Here is a 15,314-nt window from a genome sequence, read left to right as displayed (position 1 = left end):
ACAATTGGGGAGAAAAAGAGGGGGGAAGAAAAAGAAAGTTGAATCATTTCATCTGGACATGACATTTATTGAGACAAATGTTTCATCACTCATCTAAGTGACGTCTTCAGTCTCAACTGACTGCAAGTCAGACAGACTGCTAAGGGTGGGGATACCTGCATTCAACTGAGACTGAAGATGTCACTTGGATGAGTGATGAAACGTTTCTCTCAATAAACGCAGAGGTGCCAACATTGCAAAGTTGAAAACCAGAATAGCAAGGGTGAAAAAACAATCTGACCATAAAAACCAGAATGTGGTCATCGGTGGCCAAGTGAACTAAAAAAAAAGTACCTCAGACAATTCTAAATGTATTGTCGTTAATTTTTTGTTATTGTTATTCATTTCACACTGTATTTGAAAGGGTCAAACAACAGTCGGTGAATTAGGCTAGAGCTACTACATCAAGCACTGTATGTTAAATGACTGTATATTTGCTCCACTACAAGGCTTTGAAAAGCACAGCACTGTTCCTTTAAATTGGATGCCATTAGACAATTTTCCAAGGGAAGAGAAAGGCTAACATTTTTTTTAGGGTGGGTTAACATCACTTTAACATAGGAAATTTCTCATTGACTATCGGATGCCATTAGATCAGTATTCACATCGATCAGCCACAACATTAAAACCACCTGCATAATACCAGTTTTTAGATATGGATTTTTTTTCTTTAGTTCTCTAATTGAATCGATTAAAATTAATATTTTGCCAAGATTGCTGTATCTGTATCCCCCCCCCCCCACCAGTTATCTACCAGGTAGACGCCGTTGCCATTGGCACTGCATTTCATTTTCTCGCTAAAGTCACGCAGGTTCTTCTTCTTGCTACAGAGAAAAAGACCGCTTACGTCACAGCTGTTATTGAACTCTCGCGGCCGTGATTAGTCCCGCCTATTTCGGCTTCTCATTGGATGCCCAAATTAAACTCTGTCATCGGACTGGTAGATAACTAGTAGGGAAAAAAAAAAGATCCAGAAAAAAATGTAGCATTTATGACCTTTTTCGTCGCACCGTAGCAGAGGGTCAAATCCGTAGCTACTACGGGTAAACCGGAACAGTTGGCACCACTGTAAACACTGCGTCCAGATGAACCGATTCAAAGTTCTGTGACTTGAGGCAATCCATAAAAATCTTAAAATAGCCAAGAATAGTTTAAAAATAGGTTCACACCAACATCAGGGCAGTGGCAGATACATGGGCCACAATGGTGTTTCTATCCTAAAGACATTTACAAGGGTCCTTTTTGACTTCTTTGCAGGGGACGGAGAGAGACTCACCCCATTTGTTGCCCACCAACACCGGGCAGGCTGCATGCCGTGTGCTGTAGTCTCCCTCCCCACTGGCAAACAGATTGTACCAGAACACTGCAGTACCCTGGGATACACACATAAGCAACAAGGGTTAGCAAGAGCAACAGCTCTACCATATGTTGGCCAAAAAACCTTGGCCAACGGGCAGTGAGGTCTCTAATCCGGACTGTTAAGTCACCGAGAATGTAAAATCGCTGTCAATTTAAGGTTGTTTTTTTTTTAACAACCCGGGTCTTATTTCCATAATTTTTGCCATTGTGCTTGACGGTTATGAGATCATTTTACTCGCTGTCTTCATTACAGAGATTGCTGAAACGGGACCTCCATTAGACAGAACTTAACTGAACACAAGCCTTGAGCCTGATATTCAACAACAATGACCAAAAAACAAAAAACAAAACGTAGGGCCTCAGTTACACTGCATACATCATTTCCCATTATCTATGACTTGCCAATTATGCTGGCTGATCGTTAGTCGATGAATACTACAACCTACAGTAAGTATAGGCGGTCAGTCCTGTAAGGTGAACTGGGAGGTAGCTCAGCAATATGAACGAATGTTGACGGTACTGGACATTTTTGGTTCCAACTTCTAACTTGCACACACGTTTTCATTTCCAAATATGTGATTCAGATATGAGGACTGAACTGGACTTGTTGAAACGTGTCTGACACTTATGTTCTATTGCTTGTACAGCTGAGTTAGGCAGGGGTCCTGTGTCCAAAATCTCTACAATTAAGCCAGTGACTAAAATAGTATCATAACTGATATGAATAATGGGAAAAAAACTGTGAAAATAAACCCAGGTTGTAAAAAAAATGGTATTGTCTATCGCCCATTGAGGACTAGTGTAATGCATAAAGGATCGTCATCGAGTACCTTTTTGGGCCACACTGCTGCCCCTACATCTGGGAATACTGTGGCTCCACCTGCTGAAACATCACTCATCTACAGCACATAAATAGAGGGAAAGAGATCAATTTTCAATGATGGCTTCCATCTTTAAAGTCATAGTATTTGTTTTTACAGAGATAATCCATAGGGAATGGATGTGTGTGAAGTATGGGACAGTGTCATTTTTAGGGCACAAAAATGGAACAAAAGTTTTTGTTTGCATGTAATTAAAACAGCAATTATATATATATAAAAAAACCCAATAAGGACTCACATAGAAAAGCCATGTTGCAATACGGTTTCCAGTGCCAAGCTCTTTAAATGCATCTGGCTCATCTTTCTGTGGAGAGGCAACATCAAGTTTAATCTACTGCGATGAAAAATATACACCCTGTTCCAGAAAGCAACCTGTGTGAATTAGCGTTCTTACCCTTCCAAAGTCAAAATGTGGTTCATATTGACCTCCGACACCATAATTTGCGATCTACAGGGAATTAAATATATTGTACAGGTCAGAGTTGAATGAGTGAAAAGTTGAGTGGATGTGGCTTACTAATATTGAAATGTGCAATGTAACATTTCCGACTATCTACGACAATGACAGTGACATCTCACTCCGTGTTAAAAAATTTTTTTTAAACAAATGCAGGTGCAAAAAGATTGAGAATTGACAGGAAGAATGACAAATGGTTAAGTGCCTTGATCAATTCAAGAGCAGATTACCTAATCATTTAAAATTTATCATTCAACTTGAGATTTACATTTTTGGTCTTTTTGTCAATCTCCTATATGTTACATGTCTGCCACGTTCCTACAAATAAACTTATGTGAGGTTAACGGCACAATTTAGAAGTCATAAAACACACAAAATATTTTACCTGCAGCTCCTCTGCAGTGTCCATCTCCAGCCCTGTGAGATCCTCAATTCTCTGGTTGATTCTGTCAATCATCGGATGATCGTACCCAGTCAGCCAGGCACTGGAATGGCAGGGGGGTGAGCAGGGGGATGGGGGGAGAAGAATGGATAAATGCAATGTGAACATTTGTCCACAAGATGGCAGTAACAAGTTTTTTTTTTAAAAGGAGGCTGAAATACAAATCATGCTAAGAACTTGCAAAAAAGCTGGACAGATGTACATGCACATTTTAGGATAGAATGACGGAAGTTTAGAGGGAATACAGGTAAAGAAGAAGTTTAAAAAACTGAAAAAAAGCCCATAATTCAGCATCTCAAATCAGCTCAGGTCACAAGAGGTCATCAAATAAAAGTTAAGGCGGCATAATCAGACTTTAAAATTTAATTTGAGTGCACACCTGGAGTCTGTGAGTTTCATAGGGTGAGTACTTTCAAGGGGTCCAGCTCCCCAGCAACCACCTGGCTTTCATCATGCCCACCATCCGTTGCAAGAACTAAGATAGGACTCATAAACTGAGCTCTTGACCAGGGGCAGTATTAAAAATTTAACCTCACAATAACCTTTGAGTCATTTGAGTCAGCGTCAATGCATGTGTGCATTGAAATCCCCAGAACTATTAGTGGCAGCAGATTCTCAATCTGCCCTCCCGATTTGGAAGTGAAAGAGACACAGGAGAGGACCAGAGCAGCCATAAAGTGCTCATAATATCTCATATGAGCCTACAGTATTTACCAATAAAGTTTTATTCCGGATCAGAGTCTGTGGACCATGATCCAATGCTCTGGATGGTTTGAGGGAAGAAATGTCACAATCTTGCATTTCATCAAATGCTTAAAATATTATGTGAAAACTGGAAGGACAGAAAAGTTCTCAGCAACACATACACACACACGCGAATACACAAAGAAGGAAAAAAAAAACAGAGGATGCTTTCATTTGTTTCACACATTTGGCTTTTCGGTTCTGAGAAAATGCTTCTCACAAATTGGAGGTTTCAAACAAAACAAAGCATCCTCTAAATGTTTGTTTTCCAAGTGCGGCTGAATACTTTCACTTGTTTTTCCATGGTGTTTATTTGGTACAAGCCTGCAAGTAGAGGCTAGTGCGTTGGCCAGGGAACAGCGGCGAGAAACGAAGAGATGCATGGAGAAAGGCGGGGAGGGCGTGGCAGCCCCTCCGGTTAACTTTAACCCCTTACCTCTTGGACACTCTGTACTTGGCCGTGGTGAGTTTCCCAGTTTGCGGGTCATGCACCGTGGCACGTCTTAGCTAGCTCCCCGCAGCAAAAGGTCAAAGAAATAGCAGAGGTAAGAAAGAAAAATAAAGAAGAAGAAGATGGATTGACAGAAAAGTGAAACGCACAACATAAAAAAAAAAGAGAGACGAGGACAAGTGGGAAAGGAGTGGGGAGTACAAGTGAGACAGTGAAGGGAGACAGAGAGAGAGAAACAAAAGCAGATCCGGTCACTTGCGGTCAATGTTATTCTCGAGGATGGCCAAGAGCGTGTTTCCTGAGGCAATGATAGAAACCAAAAGCTTAGTCTATTATTTCCCCTTTGTCTCGCATAGCCAGACCTATCTCCAAACTTTGCTTTAGCACTGTGCCAGCACTGGAGGAAGGTCTGGCTGGACCCATTGTCATTGTGGCATAGAGGAAAAAAATGATCTGGCTGGTTTGTATTTCTTCAAACCAATCACAATCGTCTTGTGCAACACTAAGCCCAGGATGCAGCGACGGTGCCCTTGCAAAACAGTGCTGGGGGAAACTTGTTTTGGTACAATTTTTGCATGTGGTGTGGCAAGCCCTGGCATGAAAATGGCTAAATCCCCACAAAAGAAAACGCCACATAAAACAGTACATGAAGTATGTTGACTATGTGAGACGACTTTTACTCATAAAAAAAGACAAATATGTTTTTTTGTCTATTTTTATGAGTAAAAAAAAAAGGGGGGGGGGTCCAGGTAGTGTAGCGGTCTATTCTGTTGCCTACCAACATGGGGATCGCCAGTTCAAATCCCTGTATTACCTCCGGCTTGGTCAGGCATCCTGCAGACACAAGTCTGTGGGAGGCAAGCCGGATGTGGGTATGTGTCCTGGTCGCTGCACTAATGCCTCCTGCGGTCAGTTGGGGCGCCTGTTCGGGACTGGGGGGAACAGCGTGATCCTCCCACCCGCTACATCCCCCTGGTGAAACTCCTCACTTTCAGGTGAAAAGAAGCGGCTGGAGACTCCACATGTATCGGAGGAGGCATGTGGTAGTCTGCAGCCCTCCCCGGATCGGCAGAGGGGGTGGAGCAGCGACCGCTCAGAAGAGTAGAGTAATTGGACGCATACAATTGGAGAGAAAAAGGGGGGGAAATCCCCCCCCCCAAAAAGAAGAGAAAAATATGACCTGATCATCGGTGCCCTAGAGGTGAAGCCTGCCTACACTTCAGCACTGGAGGAGCTCACTGGACTCGTGAAATCCACAGACAATTTAACAGCTGTTTGTAGCTCTTGCAGAACGTTATTAAACCGATATCCCAGAAGCTCGCGTGAAGTGGAACGGATCGGTACACTGGTCAAGTCAATGTCAGTGGCGCATGCCGTTGCCAGAGTTAAAACATGTGCCAAATCAAACCCGACTGACGACGGCCGTGTCAGAAAACGGATCAACATCGGGCAGGAGAGTCTTTCGAGATGGAGTCTGGGCGTTTCCAAGACATGTTCACAAGTTGTTGTGGTCCTGCAACTGTAGTGAAATCAATAGAGATCGATACATATGTACATACATACATGGAGGCCAAATCTAAGACTCATATGGTCCTGTCACTGATGATTAATCAAAGTTTCATGACTAAAACCTGTGGATCGGTCTGGCTATGCGAGACTATGAAAATGGTAACACGCAGATAGTGGAAGGGGGGGGCGGGATTCCGACTGAAATAGTCGGCCAATGGCAGGCTTATACACGCTACATGCAGCCTACTCCCTGTGAGTCAGACTATCCCCCCCCCACCCCCACCCCACCAATAGGATCCCAACATTTTTTGCTTGTCTTACCACTTATTTCTATGGAATTCATGACAGCCTCTGATACACCCCTTGTTGGCCAAAGGAAGCTATGTTAATAAGGACTTGGTAGAAAAAGTAACACATCTTGCACTTCCTCTCTCAGTGTTACCTTTCTACAGTACAATTGTGGCTCCTGAGCCAAAACATAAGGCTACGGATAACGCTAAAGAAATCGTGCGTTCTCCACTGGTATAAACAGTGTGGCAGTCATCTTTAATTCTTCTTTTTTCTTCTTTTTTTTTTTTTACACAGGGTTACAAAAGTACCTCACATTCTTGCATTTGTTGCTTCGTTGTCATTGAAAAATGGCCACAAATGTATGCCAACACCAGGAAATGTTCGTACAATATCGACATACATACAAAGAATTGACCTGCGATTCTGTGTTTCTGCTCAGGAGCCTTCTTGTCTAAGCGTTGGGAGGGAGGGATAGGCGGAGGGAGGGATGGACGGAGGAACACGGAGGCAACGGCAAGGACCAGCCGGAAGAGATGGAGGAGGATTGGGGGGAGTGAGATAATGAAGGGGGAAAAAAAGCAAAGGAGTATACATATACTACTCTCCTCTGCTCTTCATTCTCCCTCCCCCTCTCCTACTCCTCCTCGGCGGCTCCTGGCTATGCCTTACCTCTTGCTGATCCGGTATGAGGCGGTCTCCAGCACACCAGTGATGGGGTTGGAGATGGTGGCCCTGCGCAGCTGCGAAGCCAGGAATATGATTTACACGGTCACATAGACACAGATACACAATATGCACAGACACACACAAACACATACACGGACGCCAATCTCCGTGTGTGCGTGTGTACATGCAGGTGTGTGTATTCGTGTGTATGTATGCGTGCACATTTTTCCCGCTCAATCACTTACTTGGCTGGGTGAAAACCATTTTAGTTTTAGTTGGAACTGTCAACCCTTTCAACACACTAAATCCTTTACACTCCATATTATTCAGAGGAAAAAATGGGGAAAAGGAAACAATTTTTGGACAATCTGATTCCATGAACAAATTTTGGTCAATTTTTGGACAAATTTTGGGCCAATTGTTTTGGACAATCTTGAATCAGATCACCCAAAACAATTTCTGGACAATCTGATTCAAGGAAACAATTTTTGGACAATCTGATTCCATCTTAAGATTGAAGGGTTTAGACCGGTTTCCCCTCCTAAAGGATAACTCGGTATTGTCTTGTAGATCAGTGCTCATATTCTTGCTAGCTTTGTGTCTATGTCTTAAACAAACTTCATAGAAAAGGTGGAAACTGTCTTTCTTCTTCTTCTTCTTCTTCTGCTTCTTGAGCATGGTAACAACATTAAGACTCACACAACAAACAGGCATTCACTTACTCTGGGCTTGGCCAGCTCCTTGACCTTCTCGATCTCGCCGTGGGAGATGATGTCGTGGAAACGAACGATGTAGGGCCGGTCCCACTCATCTTCTTGTTTGATAGGGCCCAACACGTACATGGGATTGCGATTGTTGTCATAATAACGGCAGAACAGCCGGCTCTGCCGGCGGGGGGTCTAGAAGGATTGAGAAGGAAAACAAAAAAAGAGAGGGAGAGAGAGAGGGGCGTTTAAACGAGGCGTCTCATCCGAGTCTGTAGCCGTGCATCCACACATGCATCGACCCTTGACTCAAGTCAAGTTTATTTGTATATCCCAAAATCACAAAGTAATCCTGAAGGGCTTTACAATCAGTAAAATATACAACACCCTCTATCCTTAGCCCCTAGACCCGAATGAGGAAAAACACCACCCAAAAAAACCCCCAACTTTATCAGTAAAAAAATGGGAGACACCTCAGGAAGAGCAACAGAGGGATCCCGCTTCCAGGATGGACAGACATGCAATAGGTGTCAAATGCACAAAATACACAAAACCAACAGAGACACAGCGAGGTAATGGAGAATACATACAAGTTAATGCATAAAATTTAGCAAATTTAAATATGCTGGGTGATAACTCCTTACCATTCGGATACCTTCCCCTCTGCAAAGCATCTCATACTTTGCCCTTTCCGGGATTGACCCCTTGGCAGCCTTCTCCTTAGGTTTCTTTTTGCTTGTTTCTCTTTTTGTGTGCTCTGTGTTTTCCTGGGTCTCAGCCTCTGCGGTCTTCCTCTGCTTCTCCAGCTGGAACTCAAAGTACTTCAGGTTGCCCTTGGCACGCTGGTGCTCTGGGTCTGATGGTGAAATTTGGAGGATGCCAAACCAATAGCCATGAGGAAAATGCAGATGTGGCCCTTTTTTTTTAATTCACTAAATAACGGCATATTATGTATTATTATCATTAAACTGTTTTGACAATGTGGTTTCCACAGCAATCAGAACCGAGAACTCACGGTGAAAATGGCGGGGCATAAAATGCAGTTAAAAGTCATCGGTTGACAGGTTAGGCTTGGTTTTGCATTTGCTGTATATCTATGCAAGTGCACAACATGACAGATGTGGTTGACTTATTAGGTCAGTTAGGGGATTTGTCTCTTTTCTTTTTTATCAATCAGTTCAGCCTCCAATTCTGACTTCCCTGTACCGAGTTTTCTAGTTATTTTCCTTTTTCTTTTACACCATATGTGGTTTGTAAGCCTCCTCATAAACTGTAAAAACAAACAGTTGTTCAAACATGTACGATTATATGAATACTTTTAACAAGTGATTTATTTTGCCCTCTTTTCCATGTTTTTCATCTGTATTTAAATGGGAATCCAATGGCACATTATCTAACTACCTTTTACATACATGTTTTACTTTAAAATACTGAAACCTTTCAGAGTTTATTCAGTTTCACCATCTTATCTACTAAAGCCCCCCCCCCAAGAAACTTAGTCCCTTGAAGAATCTTATGTTGTCTAAATTGCTGACCCTGGACAGAAGTATATCTGAAAATCTCTTAAAATCAAACACCATTCAATCCCAGGCCAAACCAGACACATCACATGCAAATGAAGCCTCATCAGTCGCTCTTTGTGCAATTGAGGGACCTCACCCAGAGCAAGCAGCTTCATGGTGTACTCCAGGGCACGCGCTATCTCCCCCTGCTGGTATATGGCGTAGCTGAGGTAGTCCAGCACCGTCACCTTGTCTATGGGAGATTCCTCACCCTGGTCGAGCTGTTTCAGGGCCTGGGCCATCCATAACTCTGTGTGATAGTAGTCCACCTCGGTGTAAGCTATCTTCCCTAGCTCATAACAGTCCTCCACCGTCATAGGGCTTTTGTATGTAACCCCTAGTGTGATGACAAAACAGTAGAGAGAAAAATTTTTAGAACTGAGAAAAAAAACAACGATTCAAGGCACATTTTTGAAGATAACTTTATATATCTCCATCTGTTTTTTTTTTGTTTTTTTTTCATTGCCTGTTGTAGTACCCCCGATTCAAAAGAGTACCTTCATGGAATATCTCCATACAAATTCATCCCAAGCACTCGATTCACTATTTCATCATGAGCAGAGCAGGAGAGGAGAGGAGAGGAGAGGAGAGGAGAGGAGAGGAGAGGAGAGGAGAGAACAGAACAGAAGAGAAGAGAAGAGAAGAGAAGAGAAGAGAAGAGAAGAGAACAGAACAGAACAGAACAGAACAGAACAGAACAGAACAGAAGAGGTTTTCTTTCTCCTTATTCCTAAACATTTAACTTTTTTTCCCATCCAGGACCAGTGAAAGACAGTGATGTTAACTCCTTACCAGGCAGGTCACCAATGGAAATGGTGTTGGCATCCAGTCTGTAGGTATCCTGTAGGCGGAGCAGAGCCTTGGCTGCCCCTGTCTGGTCCTCGTCTGTAGGGAAGTGCTGTCTCTGGATGGTCAGGTTAGAAATGAATACTGAGAGAGAGTTACATACCAGATAGGGGAGAAAAGGACAAATCATTAGCGTTTACTTACATTCCAACCTAACCCTGATTTATCTGATCATTACTATTGAGGCTACTATGGATAATATTAATCTTGGACAGGAAAAGTATAAATATTAAAAGCCACATAAAATGCTTCTCCAGTCCAGATACAGCCTTTTCCAGAATAGTCCAGACCCCTGCCCCCATACCTTAACTTTGTTTCAATCACTACAACTCCGCAACTCCTACTGAGATTTACGAGTCACGTTGATTCAGCAAAGCAGAAATATTTCAAATATTTCGTTTAAAAGGTATCAACGCAGATGTAAAAACAATACTACCAATACTCTAGGCATATTAAAGCAAACACTGTCTATTACTATTTGATCCTACTCAACTTTGGTACACATCCTTACTAACCATCGGTGGTATCCCTAAGCACCAGGCTCTCCAGGTCTCCCCACTCTGTATTCAACCTCTTCATCAGCTTGAAGGCATTGACAGGATGCCCCAGGAAGCCCTCAGGGTCCTGGGTGGCTTTGGCCGTCAACAAGTCCAGCTTATCAGCCCACCTGGCACAAGGTAGGAGGATGTAGAGTTAGATTAATTTGAATCTGACAGCACATCCATCATTGTGTAGCACTGCAAGGGGAACAAATGAAAATTGGGTGCAGTACTTCATGTACATTTTTGCACCAGATGTAATCAGACCTGACCTATGCTGTATTCATAATACTTCAAAGCATGTGTGCAATTAAAATCAAGTGAGATATTCTTCAACAGGTGCAATACTCTGTGTAATTATATATCTTTCCATGGTTATTTTTTCTTTTTCTTTTTTCTTTTGCTGACACTGACTGGCCTCGATATGTTTTTTACCTTTTATAAAGTTTCTCTAACTTTTCCCATGGTGCATGCACTGCTCATTACATAAAGTACTACTCTATAGCCTCTATAGCCTCCATATCGGGCTCTAACAGACAGTGTGAATTCTGTACAGAACCCCTGTTTCTTTAGTTGATCTTATTCTATATTTGCTGTTCATCTCCACTTTCTATGGTCTAATGGCAATTCTCAAGCGGATGTCCAATTCTATTTTCAGTGCAGATGATTCATCATCATCATCCTCGGTGGTCACTCGGAGTCAAGTATGACCGTCCTCCCGCTGGGTCCCTAGAGGCCGATCCTGGTACCACATAATGGGAGGACGCCTGGGCGTGACAGCTTTTTACGTAGAGAGGCTGATATGCCTTCAGCCACCACACGGTCCTTGGCAGGGGGTGGCCAGAATCCAATGGCATGGAGAACCAAGAAGATTGGGGACCACCCTCTGTTGCAGCCTTCATCCGCCTTCACTGCCGTTGTGACCCGGAGACATCTTCCGAGGTCTTTGTTGGATCGCGCTTTGTCTGGAACCTCCCCCTTGGGTGACCCTACCAGGAGCCAAGCTCAGGACGGCATAGCTCTTGGGATCACAAGTACATGCAAGCTTCTCCACCACGGCCAGGTGGCGATCCAGGAGAAGGCATATGTTTGCCTATGTTTACAATCATACACACCTATGGGTGTATGCACATGTGTTTGCCTGTATGTGTCTGATTGTGTGTTCTGATTTCCACACACTCACTGTTTGACCTCTTCAAGCTTCCTTTCCTCTGCTCTGATATAGTCCTTCAGAGAGGTGACCAGGTCTTTTTCTGTGTACAGCAGATCAGTCATCTGGCCTGAAGGAGGCAAGTTGGACACACACACACACACACACACACACACACACACACACACACACACACACACACACACACACACACACACACACATTATTAGTAGTGCAGTGATAAATGTTGTTCAGGTTGCTTAGGATCATTACTAGCCTCACAAGGTAGACCAACATCACCGGTTGCAATCATGTTCACATTAATGTCACAAATCTTACAGCGCGGTGATCACCATGTCAGCCATATAGACACAGGTTTGACTATTTCAGACAGTGCTTAGATCCTTTGAATTAATCTATAATGGGACATTATCAAATCGCCATCGAAGCCATAGACCACCGGAACACTTCCGGGTACCTTGACAACAGGACGCCAGGAGAGGGGGATAGAAAACCCAAGCCGCCAAGCCGCACTGTATTAGATACGCAGCCTAGCCGTAGCTACAATGCCCAAAAGTTGCTGTGTGGTGGACTGTACTGTTAACAAGAAAAACAACCCAAATATTCATTTTTTTGTACAGCCTAAAAGGCAGAAGGAGGGAGAAAAACGATTGAAATGGCTCCAGGCGATCAGAAGGAAAGAATAGGATGGACAACTTTAGGATCCTGACAGCAAACATGTTTACATCTGCGGTCTGCACTTCATCACTGGTAATGTTAGCTAGTTTAACTAGCTAATAATAGGTTACGTCTATTCTACATTTTATAATCACCAAAATGTCAAGTTAGAATGCCAATAGATCAGTGGGCCCAGATGGGAAAATGAATTTAGTCAGTGTAATAGGCTAGCTACATTGAACGAGATGTAGCCGAGTTAGCTAGGCTACAACCCGCATAATGTTAGCTACACTGTAGTCTCCCTCGCTAGACTCCCTTCAGCTACACTGTAGCAGCTAGATGTGAAACTCAGTTGCGGGGTAGGTTGATTCATCTCCCTCTTCCCCTCCCCTTGCCTTCCCTCCTCCACTCATATTTTCTGAGACCCGCTCTGGCCCCTCCCTCACCTACTCCCCTTCCCCCCTCTCTCCCTCCCTGGAACAGTTTGGTCTGGCGCAGGTTGAGCCGGTGGCTATATGGAATTCCACAGTTAGCTAAACCTGTCTGAATGGGATCACATTCTTCAAACCCATATGTATTTTTATCCATTAAAAATCATAAAATGGTCCCTCCCCCCTGAATATTTGGTCACATGCTCAATTTTGTTTATCTTTCCTAGAAACAAGGGGTAACTACACCGGTCTCCCTTACCCAGTTAAAATGCAAACATTGTTATCACATTATTATTGTCATCCTTATTGAGTAGTATATCATGCATCATTGTACGCAGTCATGTGTAATCCAGTAAAAAGTAATAATTGAATAAAATGCAAACATTTGTTGAAAATGTAGCCTAGTTCCTATGTCTTTTCCCCATGGCTGCTCTAGGTCATGATGTGTGATTTAATTTTTGCCTTTTATCATTTCAGGATGTAATGCAAAGGACCCCATGCACCCGGACTACTGTCCCTTGAAAGGACACTGGCCACCAATACTGCAAATTTTTCGCAAATATCGGTTCTTGTCCGCAGCAGCCAACGTAGCGACATAGTTAGCCATTTAAACCGTGTTCAAACTTGCCAGCTTCTATCCCCCTCTAGCTCCCCCCGCTCTAACGTTCGAAAGCGGAAGTGCAGTGGTCTATTGTTTTTCATAATTCCACTGAGTCACCTCTCAACTCTGTAGCTCCCCTTAGATCTACCCCTGAGGAGTAAATACCCCATCCATGCTTTGGACAGGGCTGCCTTTTGGAAACTGCTCTCAATGAGAATGACCCAACCAAAATGATCAATATGATCAACTTATTCCACTGGTCCGGTCCAAACGGCAATATAGTTGTGGGAGTTGTGCTCACAGGACAATGCAGCACACAGGGTATAATTAACATGGTAGGGAACTTAAATTACACCAACACGAGTCTTGTAAGTCTCTAGGATGGGAAAACCGTCTTACCTATGGACGTAAAGAAATCGTTGTGTGCTGAGAGGGACTGCAGCAGGCAGCTGATCAAGAAGAGGATCCAGTAACACTGTGGCTGCATTTTGAGAATACTAGTAGAGAGACAGCGAGAAAGAGAGAACAAAAGAGAGTTACAGCTAGACCAAAAGAGATTGGGACGGTCATTTGCTCACCTCCTATAGTGTACCCATTGTACCACAGCATAGTCACTCACTCCGGTACTAGAAAACAGTAAGCTGTTATCAAACACAATGAAAAAAAAAAAAAAAAAGAAATGTGACAAACACACACACAACACAACAGCAGAGTGTTATTTTGACTCCATTCCTGACTGTAGAGAATGATGAGTCAAACAGGGCTTCTGCTATATGCCTCTTGGGCTGACATTATATTTAGTCCACATCTAGCATGTGCCGTCCATATCAGCAGAATAAGCGCCGCTGGGGTGTCCGGGTGGCGTGGCGGTCTATCCCGTTGCCTACCAACATGGGGATCGCCGGTTTGAATCCCCATGTTACCTCCAGCTTGGCCAGGCGTCCCTACAGATACAATTGGCTGTGTCTGCAGGTGGGAAGCCAGATGTGGGTATGTGTTCTGGTCGCTGTACTAGCGCCTCCTCTGGTCGGTCGGGGCGCCTGTTCAGGGGGGAGGGGGAACTGGGCGGAATAGTGCGATCCTCACAAGCGCTACGTCCCCCTGGAGAAACACCTCACTGTCAGGTGAAAAGAAGCTGCTGGCGACTCCACGTGTATCAGAGGAGGCGTGTGGTAGTCTGCAGCCTTCCCCCGGATCGGCAGAGGGGGTGGGGCAACGACTTTAATGACTCGGAAGAGTGGGGTAATTGGTCAAGTACAATCGGGGAGAAAAAAAGGGGGGGGGATCCACAAAAAAAAAAGGATGAGCACTGCTTACTTAATATAACTAGAAAGAAAAATCACCAACATGTAGACAAGGTGTATATACAAACAGTTTTGTCAACTTCTAGTGCAGCACAAGTGGATTCATTCTACCGTCTTGTTCATTATTTGCCTTAGCGCCACCTGTAGGTGAAAGCGCTTTCTCTTGCGCTTTCTCCCACTTGTGTTCGAAGGCATCGAGCAATGTTGTCGGTTCATTTTTTCCATCTTAATAGCCTAATAAAAGATAACCATGAGAAGAATGCTTACCTTATCTTCACTCTGTTTTATTAGAGTTTACATTTTTATTTCATTTTTTATTATTCCATCCGTTTTCTTCTCTTATCATTACATTCTTTTTTTATCAGTGCACTTTCACTTAATGTAAACCACTTTGCATTGCATTTTAATGTACAAAAAGCGCCATATAAAAGTTTGACTGAATATCTCAGTAAATCACAAGGCAGTTTTCTCTTCTTTCTGTGACATCATTTGGTACATCTACTTCTTCTAAATTCAGGAGACAGATTAAACGATTAAACTAAAAGAGGTACAGATTTAGAAAACACAAAAAAGAAGTCACAGGGCCTTAAATTGAGGCCAGTAGCCTACACCCGGAGGATGTCTGTAATCCTTTAACCACAATATCCCACCCACCACACC

General features: G+C 43.4%; 1 protein-coding gene across 2 annotated transcripts in view; it reads right to left on the bottom strand.

Moving 5' to 3' along the window:
• Window positions 1-15,314, bottom strand: part of p4ha1b (prolyl 4-hydroxylase, alpha polypeptide I b) — a 30,108-nt gene that overhangs the window by 2,250 nt on the left and 12,544 nt on the right. Inside the window, exons 2-14 of one of the 2 annotated variants that reach the window (XM_056291596.1) lie at window positions 13,750-13,847; window positions 11,674-11,770; window positions 10,467-10,618; window positions 9,898-10,035; window positions 9,203-9,442; window positions 8,188-8,399; window positions 7,562-7,738; window positions 6,843-6,913; window positions 3,122-3,221; window positions 2,674-2,727; window positions 2,518-2,583; window positions 2,229-2,297; window positions 1,316-1,412 (exon numbers count right to left, since the gene is read on the bottom strand). In XM_056291596.1, coding sequence (XP_056147571.1) covers window positions 1,316-1,412; window positions 2,229-2,297; window positions 2,518-2,583; window positions 2,674-2,727; window positions 3,122-3,221; window positions 6,843-6,913; window positions 7,562-7,738; window positions 8,188-8,399; window positions 9,203-9,442; window positions 9,898-10,035; window positions 10,467-10,618; window positions 11,674-11,770; window positions 13,750-13,837 — 1,561 coding nt within the window. In that variant the 5' untranslated portion in view covers window positions 13,838-13,847. Of the gene's footprint in view, window positions 1-1,315; window positions 1,413-2,228; window positions 2,298-2,517; window positions 2,584-2,673; window positions 2,728-3,121; window positions 3,222-4,358; window positions 4,430-6,842; window positions 6,914-7,561; window positions 7,739-8,187; window positions 8,400-9,202; window positions 9,443-9,897; window positions 10,036-10,466; window positions 10,619-11,673; window positions 11,771-13,749; window positions 13,848-15,314 lie in introns of both variants that reach the window. The other variant, XM_056291595.1, reaches the window with a different exon arrangement.

Source organism: Lampris incognitus, chromosome 13 (genome assembly GCF_029633865.1).
Source record: "Lampris incognitus isolate fLamInc1 chromosome 13, fLamInc1.hap2, whole genome shotgun sequence".
NCBI lineage: Eukaryota > Metazoa > Chordata > Actinopteri > Lampriformes > Lampridae > Lampris > Lampris incognitus.
The sequence above is the reverse complement of the archived record's forward strand: the minus strand, read 5'-3'. Positions and strand labels throughout refer to the sequence as shown.